The sequence below is a fragment of the Neolamprologus brichardi genome, chromosome 1 (assembly GCF_056152115.1).
Source record: "Neolamprologus brichardi isolate AB-2024 chromosome 1, ASM5615211v1, whole genome shotgun sequence".
NCBI lineage: Eukaryota > Metazoa > Chordata > Actinopteri > Cichliformes > Cichlidae > Neolamprologus > Neolamprologus brichardi.
The window spans coordinates 21,873,432-21,887,485 of record NC_142104.1 but is presented as its reverse complement, the minus strand read 5'-3'; the positions used below and the strand labels follow the sequence as shown (position 1 = coordinate 21,887,485).

Genomic DNA, 14,054 nt, shown 5'->3' with positions numbered 1-14,054 from the left:
CTCTCACTGCTTTATATTTTAGAGCTTGTTCATCCTGAGGAAGAAAGTAAAAATATTATTGCTCACATTTTATTTTTCCCACACCTGATCAAATTTCTGATAGTTGTTTAACTACTTTGGCTTACATTTTGTTGTGTGTTGCAGTGCCAGCTCCTCCTTCCCTCTACACAAAGGTGGTGAACGGTAGTGTTGTACAAGCAACATGGGAGTCTTCCTCCAAGATGGGCCAGCCTCAGGGCTTCAGACTGTATTACAGGAGAGCGCACACACCACTGTTCACTGGGCCCATCGCCTTCCCTCGCAACGTCACCCAGTACAACATCACTCATCTGGGTGAGACATGACAGCTGACTGTATCATTGCTTTTATTGGTAATCAGCGTCACGCGTCGTAAGCGCTGATAAGCGGGCCTGTGATGCAGAATGGTTTGTTAATGCACTTTAGTGGGTTTACATAGTTGTTTTTGCCAAGAGCTAAAAATATGTGTCACTAACAGCTCGTGGTGCTTAGTTTTGATTGCTTTCTTTGTTTCCTTTTGTTCAGATTCCTCACTGGTCTATGAAATAAAGTTGATTGCTCACAACCAGCATGGAGACGGGAATGCCACCATACGATTTGTTTCACTTCGGGAGGCAGTGGCCAAATCAGGTGAATTTTTCTTTATCATTTTTTCCATCATTTAAAATACAGTCATGTGGATAAATGTGGATATATGGAAGTGTACAGTCTGCCCACATTTCCATATCACGTTGTCCAAGGACAAAAAAAATCTCAGGAAGACAGACAGTGGAGAAAAAAGATTATAACAATACACCTAACAAAAAGGAAAATAATAAACTGAGAATAATAGAAATGCATTTACAGTTGTTGATCTGAAAAGAGCTTCCTGGAACATTGTAACATATTGTTTCATTGGAAAAACAAAACTGAAGTTTGAATCAAATACTATGATGTGAATTAAAAAATAAATCAAATATTATCATCATGCACATGATGATGTATGGATTAGTGAGATGGCGCTGTCCCACAGGTCATCTGATTATCTCACCAATGTCTATTTCCAGAGGTGGAGAGGCTTCCCATATGCATCATCTCTATATATCATAGACTACGTGTCCACGGGTTTAATCCTTTTTATATTGATTGATTTTGTGAGCCTGATGTGATAAGTCTTTCTGACGGTATTTAGGTAGGATGAAAAATATTTCAAGAAAAATAATGTTTGCCTGGAAATGTAAGAAAAAAGTAATGAATGGTGTGTCATTCCAAGATGGGTCAGCAAATAAGACAAATCCAAACCCAGGACTCAGGATCTGAATCCCCGAATGAACTGTCAGAGTGGAAATAAATGGTTAAAGGTCATTTGAGAGAAGCGAAGTATCTCTGAAAAACTTAAATGTTTTCTTTATTGGATCTGCATTTTTGAGTTAATGCATTTTGAACTACAGGATTTAATCTTTCAGTGCTGCCAGCGAGAAAAACTAGATCACAGAGGGTCTGTTTGTCTAGTATATTTATTTAGAAATAGTGTTCGCCCAATATTAATGTAGAAAATTGAAAAGTCCTGGCCAATCCTGCAATTTGGATCTCTCGAGGTGTGCTTTTTGAATACAAGAGACTGATATACTACAAAGATAAAGAGAAATAGAGTTATATCACGCCTTCCTTTGATCTTGCTATAAAAAGAGTATCTTTACTGGGGCTCTCGCCTCTTTGTCTTTCTCCCAATCTCGTATCTGTCTGCAAAGTGCAGACTTTGGCCTACACAGGCTCATCAAATGATTTCTGCCCTCTGATCCTCAGTATGGCGCATATGAGCTGACGTACCTGACTCACTTCATCCTCACTAAAAATGATTTGCTGGGTTGTTTTTTTTTTCAAGTATTGCTGCTGCATTTCTATCGTTCCACTTTATCTTGGAAGAAGTGGACCTTTAACACAAAAGGTCTGCCCAGTGTGGGCTGCAAGATTCTACGAGCAGTCTGGGGAAGTGTAGTGAAGGCCAAGCAAATCTTGCATCATCTAGCATGCTGTGGGTGTACATCACCAAAGCCCTCCTCCACAAAGTTGTTTCTCTGTTACTTGGATTCCAAGTTTAATCTTTATCAGACTGGTCCAGGACTTGAGGCATGGTTTAGCTGAGATGACAGCTCGAAAAACGCAATAAATCACAAGAATCATCACTCAAAATAAGGGCTAAACGTGGTTGGAGTACAGGGTAGATTTGAACTAAATATGACCGTATATCGATCTCACAGAAGAGATGTCTTCACTTGTTGCCACTACCCCTTATACCGCTGCAGTGACCCACCAAATATGGAAATATTTTCACACCGCTACACACTGCCCCACATCAATACGGAGCATGAAAGTAGATTAGTCTCACATAACATCTCTTGTATCAGTCAAGTTGACCTTCATGCCACATAAACAGTCCAAGCTCACCCAGCTGTGATGTGACCGTGTTGTGTGCAATATCTCCTCAGTGTTGGACGGCCCGTGCGACTGTGTGAAAGATGAGCAGGGCAAAACTTCCACCACGGGCATCATAATCGGCATTCACATCGGCATTACCTGCATCATCTTCTGCGTGCTTTTCCTCGTCTTCAGCTACCGTGGCAGGTCAGAACTAGCACGACGTGCACATTCATGAGGCAGTTAATGGTGCCAGTGAAATAACTTGCCAATAGTTGCTGTTAAAGGGTCTAATTCTATCGTGTGTATAGAATCAGGCAAACGTTTAATGTGTGCATGTTCGTGTAATCCCCAGATTAATGATGTGTAAGACAGTTCAGGCCACCCCCCAGGCAGGGAACGGCGCTGCTGTGGACTCTTCTTCGTCTTCCCAGGGAGCCTCTGGGCTTAACGGGGCTGCCAGAAGAGAGATGGAGGTCAATGGCAGTGCGGCGAGGAAGAAAGCGGTTGACAGCAATGAGCTCGAGAGTCTTTTCATGCAGCCGAACACAAGAGAAATGTGCATGGTAGGTCCTCAGAGTGAAAAGAGTGAGAAAAGCTATGTTAAAGGAAAAAAAGAATATTCTATCTAAGCTGAAACTAAATGAAATATACTCAGTCTGATTGTTTGCACGTGTTTTCAGTCTGATTCCTACATGCTGAATAACACCCAGCTGTCTACGATACCGCTGGATGAGTTTGCCGTGGAGAGGGAAACCCAATTCCGAGAGACTCCTGCAGCAGGAGCAGCTCAGCAGGACCAAGGCTAATAATGTATGAAGGCCAATTCACACGACACTGTCCAGTGTCCACGCAGACTTTTCTCTCACTCAGGTTGACAGATTGTTGTTGTTTTTTCAAAGTCGTCATTCCTTTTGTGCAAAGACTTTTTTTTTTATAAAGGCGTTCTGGAGGATCTAGGACTGTATATCTGAAGCCCGATGAATTTTTAGTTTTTGTTTTGGTCTTTGGTTAATTTCCTGGTGTTGGGCAGCACCTAAGACAGAGGCCCCAGAATGTCCTTGTTATACAATGGTTTTATTTTGAAGTTTATAAATATATGTATATATATAAATATATACACTATATCTTTATCACTTATATGTCAAAGCGGTTATAAGTTATTGGTCTTATCTCTACTTTTCTGTGGATGTCAAAGACTCCTGCTGCCTACTCTCACCTACCAATGATTCCACCTTCTTGTTCACAGAAGATCTCAGCCTTCTTCCAGGGATTCGATATATTCTGCCTCAGGACTTTGTTTCAGTGATTTCAACATATTTTTTTTTATGAGTTTTCGGCCTTCATGCAGGCGTTAGACTTGGCTGCGTGAACCTTGCGATAGAAAGAAAAGAAAGAAACCTACCTCAGCCGGAATGAATGTGTAGTGGGAAGCTTTTAGGGACTTTACCTTCCCCTGAGCTCACAGTTACTTTACATGCAGAGGAATTGGTTTGGAAGTGACAAAATCAGGTGCCGCTCTACCTCAGATGTCAAGAATCATCTCTCTTCTCCTGCTTGTCGAAGTAAAACAGAAAAAAAAAGAAAACAAAAAAAAAGTATCCAACATAAAGCACTTCCAAATGCTGAAATTAATGTTCTACCTCAAGATAACAATGTTAATGTTGTCGCTGTTGTTGCTGTTTGTCTGTTTATTGCATAATGAAAAACCCTCTTTTGGCCCTTTGTGAAGTCCTGGCTTCCCTCTGTTGATGAATATGGTGTTTGTAGATACAGCGTCAGTACCTCATGCAAGCTGACAGACTGATAACATGTTGTACGGTTACGGTGTGTTGGAAATATGTATGAATTATGCTAATCTATTGTAAGCCTTTTGATAGATTTGACTTTATTTTAAAGATTGTAATTTCTTTTTTCCACCGTAGTTGCTTCAGTTGAATGACAAGGCTGTTAGAGATACACTGCATTGTTAATGACATCTTAAAGTCTAACTGTGCATGAGATGAGATGTCATGTGTTTTTAAATAGATAAAGCTAAATTGAGCACAAATGTTAACAGAAAATGGCCCGTGTCTACGAATAGTTTGGATCATATTTCTGGAAAATCTGCTTATTGGCTTTCTTGTTGGCAGATGAAACCGCTCTCATTTGATCTTTCTCAGTTTTAAGGTCATAGCTGTTTGGCAAGTAGCCTAGCCCTAATTCCAAAATTGTTGTTAACCATCCCCGGTCTCTTAGACGCTTAGATGAGCTATTAAAAATCTAAATTTTCTAACACATGCTATTAAATATATCATTTTTTTAATATGTAAAAAAGCCAAAGCTTAAAGACAACTATTTGGAAGAGATTTATGTATTAAATGCACGTATGTGCTATTGCTTTTATTTTGTCCTGTTATCTAATATTTAACTGTAGTTTTGACAACAGAGATATGAGAGCGGTATTTGACCTCTGGAAAGAAAGCAAAACAAGCTCAAATTAATTTTTTTGACAGCAGTGTATCTCTAAACTTTTTCTGAATATTTGTGTCAGCATCACCTTCTTATTTTGTTTTCACATCACATTTCAAGCCTCCTTTACAAACGCAGCAGTAGCCTTTTATTTCTCTTCTGGTGCCCAGTAGACGTAACAGTTGCCGGTTAAGCTCGTTTACTGTTACTCTTCTCAAAACTATACTTGCTGCTCGGCCTCCTCCCTCCTGTCAACGCTGACTATGTGCTTCAGGTGCTTATAATATCTTTGAATGCTGACGAGCACAGACAGAGAGCGGGCTGAGGGAGATGGGTGGTTGTTGGGTAGCTAAACAATTACAGGGCTTTTCTCTCGCCGGCTCTCTGCTCAGTGTTGTCACTTGCTGTACAAGTACTGATTTGATGCATTATGGTTACCTACCTCAACCTTGTTGTTGGCCTTTCTCTCAGGTCTTAATGAAGGACACGTACAGAGTATAAACAATGAACTTAATGTATATATATATCTACAGTCGTGTGACACAGTAAGTATATCTCATGGAAATTGCTAGCTTTTATTACATACTGGAGCAAGCAAAAACCAGGTCATCTTTGAAATAATGCCTGAAGATAACCGCTCAACTTTTTGCTGAACAAAAATAGCAAAAGAAGTTAAACTTAAAATCAAATACATCAGAAGCTAGTGTTGCCCAATATAGCAGTAATTGCATCATGTAAGCCACCTGCTCAGTTTTAACGAGGCTCTTCACCTGAAAAGCTTCCTGTTATCGGTACCCTAGCAGGGCCTGCTGTGATTTTGCTCCAGAGGATGTATCTGGCTCATTCTCCAGCCTGGAGTAACAAATCTTTGTGCAGCTATTTCTGTGGCGAGTACTTAAAGCCAGAGAGAGGAGCGCTCTAGTACCAGAGAGCCTTTTTGTATTGCGGCTTGTGAGCTGTGTGTCTGTGGCTACTTGTGGTGCGTCTTAGTTGAATTCCCAGGTGGATTTTTCAACTGGTACGCCCCCCTTATAGATATCACCTTTATCTACAGGCATTGTTTCCTAAGGGACCAAATGTTTCCCCCAATATATCAAAAGATAAATAAATTCACACGACTGTATAATATAAATACATAAAAAATTGCAATTGTCAAAATATGCTGGACAGACAGAGTCAATAGAAACAGACACAATAGGAGGGGGAACATTTTAGGACCTTTATGTTGAGCACTAATTATTTAAGCAGTTCAAGTTCATACTTAATTTGTAGTGATTGTCACTTTTATTACTAGCGCATCATTTTCTTTGGTAGTGATTTACTTTATGTCTTCTCTAGACATAAATAAGTTTAACTGAATCAAAAGTGGGTGGCACGTACAACTCGACATCATGTACACAAAAAAAAAACGCTTTCAAACCTCTTTGGTGCATCCAGGTATGGGATACTGTAAACAGTAAAATGCTGACACTAGCACTTTTTTTATGAAAATGAGCTTGTCATGTCTCTGCTGCCCTAAGTAACTAACATCAGTGTAAGATGAGTGCATTTAATATCAGCAAACACCTTTGATTGAATCCATGGTGTTGAATGCAAATGCTTCCTGGTGCTACTCCTCAGGCAGCTTTGTGTTTTCCATTCATCAGCCTTAATAGTAAGAAGCATATTAACAGCTTCATTTCTGACAGGTGGCAGGGCATGCAATGGTTTAAAGGTCACAGCATTTTTGAGTCCAGTGGAGCCAACTAATGCAAAATGACCTGTGTTCTACTTATGCATCATACATACAGTATAGGAGTACTTTTGAAAAGCATGCACCGTCTGGTCCTTCACCACATCCAAACTGAGAGCTATACGTGTCCCCACAAAAACAGTAATTCACCTGTCATTTTAATGTGTTATGCAAACCAGCATTAGAGTCAATCTCACTTTAGTGATCATCCTAGGTACTATGTTTTATGCCTTTTAAATTTGTTTGCATATGCGTATTTCTTTGCATTTCTGTGGTATCTATTTCCTGCATTTAATTGTACACTATGTTGTTGATATTATAACCAGTGCTGGGGGAAAAAAGAAATGGCAACTGTCAAAACAGTAGAACAAATGCTTGACCTAAATGTCTCCTCTGTGTATATTCACTAACTGCAGATTAGTTTCTCTCCGGGGCTCCTGCAGCTTTAATCAGTGTTTTCACCTCTGTGGAGAGAACTTTCACAAAGGACACAATGGGTATTTTTTTCTTCCTTACTTTGTTCCTCAGTCCCTTGGTGTCATTTAAGGTTAATGTCCTCTTGCAGGAAATTGTACACCACTGTGGATTTGACAGGCGTTAGTGTCATACGGACGTTTAACCTGATTCACCGTGGATGCGGTGCGGTGATCATCATGTTTACTTGATTAGACTTTGATAGGTCAGGTTGTCATATAGCTGTATAATATTAGAACCTGTGTGATTTATTGGGGTGCTTAAAGCTGTTCTCACTGACTGACTGGTGCTGTAATCCATCAGCTGTGGGGAGCAGATGATTCCTTTGCTGATATGGTTAGTCAAACTGAGGCCTTTGTCTTACATATTCTGCAGTTTTGAGAAGTGTTTCATCACTAAACGCTGCTCTTGTCAATGAGACAGCCTCCTTTGTTCCTTGTTCAAGAATCCTGACCTTTGGTCAGGGAGGGCGTGTGCTCAGGGACTCTCTGATCCTGTGTTATATGCATCTCAGCCGGCCATACAGTTGGCCTACTGAACTTGAATTTCCTCAATTTCTGCTTTGTGCCCAGTTCAGACAGATTCGCTGCAAGAAATGCCATCGTTGTCTGTCATTAAAACTGGAATTGTTATGCTTTTACTGCTTTCTGTGATATACATGGCTGTCGCAATGGTCATGACCAAAGATTCAAACAATGGTTTCAAAATATCTGCAAGTAAGCCCAAAATCTCAGGCTCTGCTCTAAATTCTCAATTTCAGACAGATTTGTCTACTCTAAAAAGAAGAAGAAAAAGACATAGCCGGAGAGACCTGGTATGGTCACTTCAGGTACCATACCAGGTCTCTCCGGCTATGTTTAAACATTGTGTTTGCAAAGGGCAGCCAATCAGAAGAAAGTTGGTAATTGAAGTTTGTACTACGTGTTTCAGTCAAGATAAAATTAAGAGCTTCATCAAAGCCCAGCATAAGATAGGTAAGGTTTACTCTGAACCGTACAAAGCTATCCTCATCAAAAATATTCAATTATAAATGAGCATAATATATAAATGACCACTTTAACTTGCTCAGAGAAAGTGTTGGCAGGATAATGGTTATTTAACTGTCATTTTGCCTTTGTTTGGCTCTTCTGGCAGGAAAAGGAACATTTGTCATAAAACAGTTCATCCGCCTCTTAAGCGTACTGAGGGGTGGTGAAAACAGGGAGGCACATTAGCATCATGTTACAATTTCAGCAGAAGAAATCATGTGACAACAGTAACATTCACAAGGACAATCTAGATTTTTATAAGAATATGCTGCTTTTCTTTACTTTGTATATTAAATGGATTAATTTGGGGGTTCGACTCTGGGTCAGGCAAGAAAAAACAAAAATACAAAAAACATTTTAAATAAGTTAGCTTGAGCTTTAGAAAAATTAGTAAAAGCACCATTATCTTAAATTTAGATGGACCAAATATTTGATCAAATTGACTAAGAAAGTGTTTAGAAGAAAAAAACCTTTGGCTGGAGCTGTCATTTCTTCATACTTATTCTACTACCCTCAGGTTCTTAAAAATAAAACATCCTGGACTGGGAATGTGCAGGGTTTCTTTCACATATGGTGCCAATATGACTCCAACTCTTCATGCTCTTATAATACATTGACTAAACACAGGTAACCAGATCAAGTCAGGGGGGTAAGATAGGCTTAGTCTGGCTAGATTGGCACTGTATTGTTCTATGATGTCTGTTATGAGTGTTAGTGACTCTGTGGTTGATCTCAGTGACAAAGACATTTAGGAGACCCGAAATATTAACTTTTTTCTTTTTCTTATTAAACTTTGCCCTTTTTTTTTAAAGTCCTTTACATTATGTGGTACTGATTGTTGTGGCACCAAATGACTATCTGAGCTGACTGTAAATTGATTTCCAGTACATTTATCTCTATGGTGTTTTGCTCTGATACACTGATGACTGTATGTGTCAAATAATGCTGAGTTTCAGGATTTTCTGAGTGATTTATACTGTTGTCAAATGGTGGTTTATTGTAACTGTACTTTAATGTTTGATATCAGTATTATATTTTACATGCTCCTGTTAAGAAAGCAGACTGAATTCAGTATGTTTAAAAGTAGAAGGCAGAAAAAACCCTACAGTGAATCTGCATGAGAAACAAAAAGCTGATGTGTTATTTTAGCCCTAATTGAAAAGTTTTAGTTAATCCTTATTGGCAACACTGTGATATTTAGTCAAATCATGACAAAAAAATACAAAAAAAATCTTGTATTCTCAATATGGTACTATTGATTGTCAGTCTGTTTTGCTGGTGTATATTGATGAAATAGGCTGAGTGACCTTTTTTTCTGTTGACAAATCTAAGTCTCTCTTGTCCTCGCTGATGCCTGATGATCACCTCATTCTCATCCTGTTCCCACCAGTCATCCTCACATGAGTGACTCAGGCTGAGGTCCTGCCAGTGCTGTCACAGTTAAAGTGAAAAAGGTGTCTTTGTTTTCCTTCACAAAGCATCTGCGGTTGAGGACAATGTGTGTTTTATATTGATGTTGTCAGCATGAGCTAAAGCCGCTCAGTCATCATTTAATCAGCTGCTTAAATGGAAAAAAGAGCTCCTGAGTAGGATCTACACTGCAGGTGTAAACCCCAGTGCCGAGCACCGGAGTGAGCAACAGCTTCGTACGAGAAATGCATTGCTAAATTTCCACATGCACAGCAACTTCAACTTGCAGCACTGCAGGCAAAACAAAATTTAGAAAGTTATGTCAATATGATGTTGACATACTAAACCATGTAGGCGTATGAATGTGTGACCTGTTCTTACCCAGAGTTTCTGGTTTCACCAAGAATTTTGTATAAAAGTAGAAAAAAATGCTGATGGGATTATTTTTAATTATTAAACCTCTTAAATGAACTATGTTTCCACGCCAAGGATTTAAACCTCCCACACCTTGTCACCACCTCCAGAGCTGAGAAGTGATTGCAGAGCTCGAGACTGCTCCATCGGTGAAGTTTAATTACTGGGTTTAAAGCCCACGAAACACATTTCCTTAGTACATTAAATATTTATGAATAAATAAGAAGCAAACAGTTCAGAAAAGAAACCTCCCTGATTATTCAGTTTTAATCTGCTTCATCCAAACACATTCAATTTGCTGTCTGGTAAAAATGCATCTTCTTTTACATGCTGATATATTGTCAATATATTGCGTCAAACATTGACTCGGGGCTCACTGTAATCTCTAATCAGAGGAGGCATTACTTTTAAGCACATTTGGCTCATGATGCTTTTTTTTAAATCAACATCTTTTAAGAAATTCATCATTATATAAATATTTTATTATGTTTTAACGATGGTTCTAAAAGCAGTGTCTTTATGGTCCAAGTCTGAACCACGATAAAGGGCACCGTACGAAAAATCTGCCTTGTAGATTTGTTTCTACTGGCTTTACATGCTGTATTAAAATGTGTCAAATTTCTGTTCTATTCTATAACCATTTATTCCCAGCAGGGTTCAAATGAGGTGCCAGAAGTTTAAAAAGAGTAACTATATGGTGTAGCCTGTGTTACTCACATTTTGTTTAAAAAAAAAAAAGTTGCAAAGGATTAAAGGAGCACAATATTTTACATTTAGCTCATGATCATGCATAATCATGTCTGTCTGTCCGTCTGTCTGCTGAGGTCACTGCCGATATCTGCTTCTCTCTCACAGTTTACTTCAGGTCAACACTAGATAGTTTTAAAAGTGTTCTCAGAGAGCTGTCATGGATCACTGCTGTATAAAAAGGTTTTGTTTCTATGCTCTCTCTAGAGACCATGTTGGTGCAACTATAAATTGTAATCTGCATACATATCCACATATACTGTATATACTGTATGTGTGTATGTATATGCTTTAAAGGAAAAATAGACCATTTTTAGTGGTTTGTATTGTTTTAGGGTTCATTGTGCAACACTGATAGGAGAAAAAAAACAATAACAGTGATAATAAACTAGCTCTAGTGATAATGAATCCAGAGTCTGTCTTTATTGTGTGCATGTGTGTGTGTGTGTGTGTGCGTGCGTGTGTGTGTGTGTGAGTGAGTGAGTGTGTGCACCTGGTGCAAAATAGTGTAATTTATAGCACAGTCGTGAGTTTGGTCGCTTGCTTCCTGCAGTCCGCTGAGATGCAGCAGATCAATCTGGTGCAGGCTGCTTCTCTCCCTCCCCACATCACCATCCTGTTCTCCTGTTCAGCACATTAACTCATGGCCTCCGTGGCCAGACAAAGAGTATTGAGCACCAGGCCCAGAGCTCCTGGTCGATGAAGGGTGGTGCCGGACTTCTAATCACTGTAAATCCCAGTGCATGACTGCAGACAAAGGAAGAGTCCGATATGAATCAACGTCCTCTCTCTTTCTCACTCTCTCTTTAATATGATTCCAATTTTTTTTGTCTGCTTGTTTTTGCTGCTTTTTTTTTGCTAGCATATCTGTTGGTAGTAATATTGTTATATATTGTACTCATGGATGCATCGTGAATTCAGCAACATAATAATAAATAAGTCCTGCAGAGCAGCGTGGAAAGCTTACACGGGATGTTTATTATTAAATTCTAGAAGACTGATTATTCAATCTGAATTTCTGAGCAGTCAAAGGAAATTTTATGCATTTTTGCATCCAATTCTCATTTTTTAAGTTTGCTCTTTACCTTGGTTCAATTAATTCCTCAGCTATATTTGACCTATTGTATTTACAGTCCTGCTGTCTTTTCTGTTTTGGGGGGTTTTTTGCACAGCAACTTCATATTAAGTGTGCTCACTTTTCAGTTTTACATTCCACTTATAAGACAACATAAAATGAACCTTTTATAACTGCCAAGGATTTTTATTTAGCTTTCCTGATCCCAGCAAATCATTTAAATAAATCACCTGAGATAATGAATAGGAATGATGGTGAAATTCTCAGAAAATTAATCATTGCACTTTCTGAGTCATTTGAAGGCAGATGTATAGCTGTATAACTATTCAATCTACTTTTTACCACGGTTGCAGCACACAAACCCATTATGTTTATCTTGGAGGAGTCAAGACACCCACGCAGGAACTTAAAAAGACAGCCACATTTCACTACTCTTTGTAATTCAATTCACCTCTATACCAGCTTTACCAAAAAGGAAAGTTTTAAGCCTAATCTTTAAAGAAGAGAAGGTGTCTGTCTCTCAAATCCAAACTGGGAGCTGGTTTTACAGAAGAGAGGCCTGAAAACTGAAGGTAAGTATTGGCATGATACAATACTATGAATTCTTACATTACTTTCAGCACTAAGGGCACCATATCTACCAGCAGTTAACCAAACCCCAGTTTCTGAATGCGCTATGGTTTTTCAAAAGTTTGAGCCTGTATCTTTTTCAACTAATAAGAAGTAATAATTGATCATATGAGAAGCTCTAATACGCCGCATGACATTCTTCCTTCCCACATTATTTAGGAAGCTCTGACTACTATCGGTCCCTCTATCTTACTTCTAATGAACTCTTCACTGTCATCAGGCTGTGTTCCGACTGCCTTCAAACACGCAGCCGTACAACCTGTAATCAAGAAAAGCAACGCTGACCCCAACATCCCTTCAAACTATAGGCCAATCTCTAAACTTCCTTTCATGTCTAAAATTAAAAAAAAAAAAAATAGTTCACCAGCAACTTCAGTCCTTCTTAGAGACATGTGGTGTCAGTGACAAATTTCAATCTGGATTTTTTATTTATCTTCTCCTAACTGCCGATTCTGGGCACCCTGTGGCTCTAGTCTTATTAGATCAAACTTCTGCTTTCGATACGATAGACCATGATATTCTCCTAACAAGGCTAGAACATGTAGTTGGCCTTAAAGGTAATGTTTTTTCATGGTTTAAATCGTATCTATCAGACAGATCCTTCTCTGTCACCATGGGGAAATACTCTTCCTCTTCTGCCCCTGTTAATTGTGGTGTGTCTCAGGGGTCTGTATTAAGCCCCACACTGTTCTCCCTGTACATGCTGCCCTTGGGACTCATCTTTAAAAAACATAAGATCTCCTATCACTACTATGCAGATCATATCCAAATTTACTTTCCTCTAAATTTGGATGCCTTGTCCCCACTCTCGCCTTTGTTCGAATGTCTGCAGGAGGTTAAAGAACTCGCTTATCTTAAATGAAAGCAAAACAGAAATTATCGTTTTTGATAGCCACGTTCCCCTGGGCCAGCTAACTGATACAATGGGACTTTCGCCAACCACCTTTCTCATTCTGCCAGAAACCTCGGAGTGCTCATGGATAGTTCTTTAAATTAAACAAGAAAGTATCCACTGTGCTAAAAACCAGCTTTTATCAATTACACCAAATTTCTAAAGCTAAGCCTTATTCACCACACAAAGAATGCGAAAAATGTGTCCATGCTTTCATCACTTCTAGATTGGACTATTGCAACTCTCTTTACCTGGGCCTCCAACTCTCCCTCCTTCAGCGCCTGCAATTAGTCCAAAATGCAGCAGCACGCCTCTTAACCAGCACTAGAAGGCATGAGCACATCACCCCTGTCCTCGCTAACCTACACTGGTTTCCCGTCAAATATTGCATTGATTTCAAAATCCTTCTGCTCACTTTTAAAATTCTAAATAACCTGGCCCCTAGCTACTTAACTAATCTCCTCTATCCGTACAACCCAAAGAGATCACTAAGATCCTCCAGCCAACTGCTCCTAATGCAACCAAGGTTTTGTTTAAAAACCAGAGGTGACCGTGCACTAGACACTTGAATAATCTCCCAGTCGAAATCCGTACTTCGAAATCAATTCAATCGTTCAAATCCTGTTTAAAAACACACTTGTTTAACTTAGCTTTTGAAACAAATTAGTTTGACTTTCATTCGGCCTGCACTACACCATGTAAATTCAATTTTAAGTATAATTGTACTATTTGTTCTTTTCTTTCTGCCCGCACTGCGGTTTTATTGTGAAGCACTTTGATGTACAC

The 14,054-nt window shown here is 39.1% G+C and overlaps 1 protein-coding gene across 1 annotated transcript in view; it reads left to right on the top strand.

Moving 5' to 3' along the window:
• igdcc3 (immunoglobulin superfamily, DCC subclass, member 3) overlaps positions 1 to 11,059 on the top strand; it is a 63,151-nt gene extending 52,092 nt beyond the window's left edge. The window contains exons 10-14 of the mRNA XM_087839535.1: positions 145 to 333; positions 544 to 648; positions 2,487 to 2,622; positions 2,771 to 2,981; positions 3,099 to 11,059. Of these exons, the coding sequence (XP_087695661.1) occupies positions 145 to 333; positions 544 to 648; positions 2,487 to 2,622; positions 2,771 to 2,981; positions 3,099 to 3,224 (767 nt within the window). The 3' untranslated portion in view covers positions 3,225 to 11,059. The remainder of the gene's footprint in view (positions 1 to 144; positions 334 to 543; positions 649 to 2,486; positions 2,623 to 2,770; positions 2,982 to 3,098) is intronic.
• The last annotated feature ends 2,995 nt before the right edge of the window (positions 11,060 to 14,054 follow it).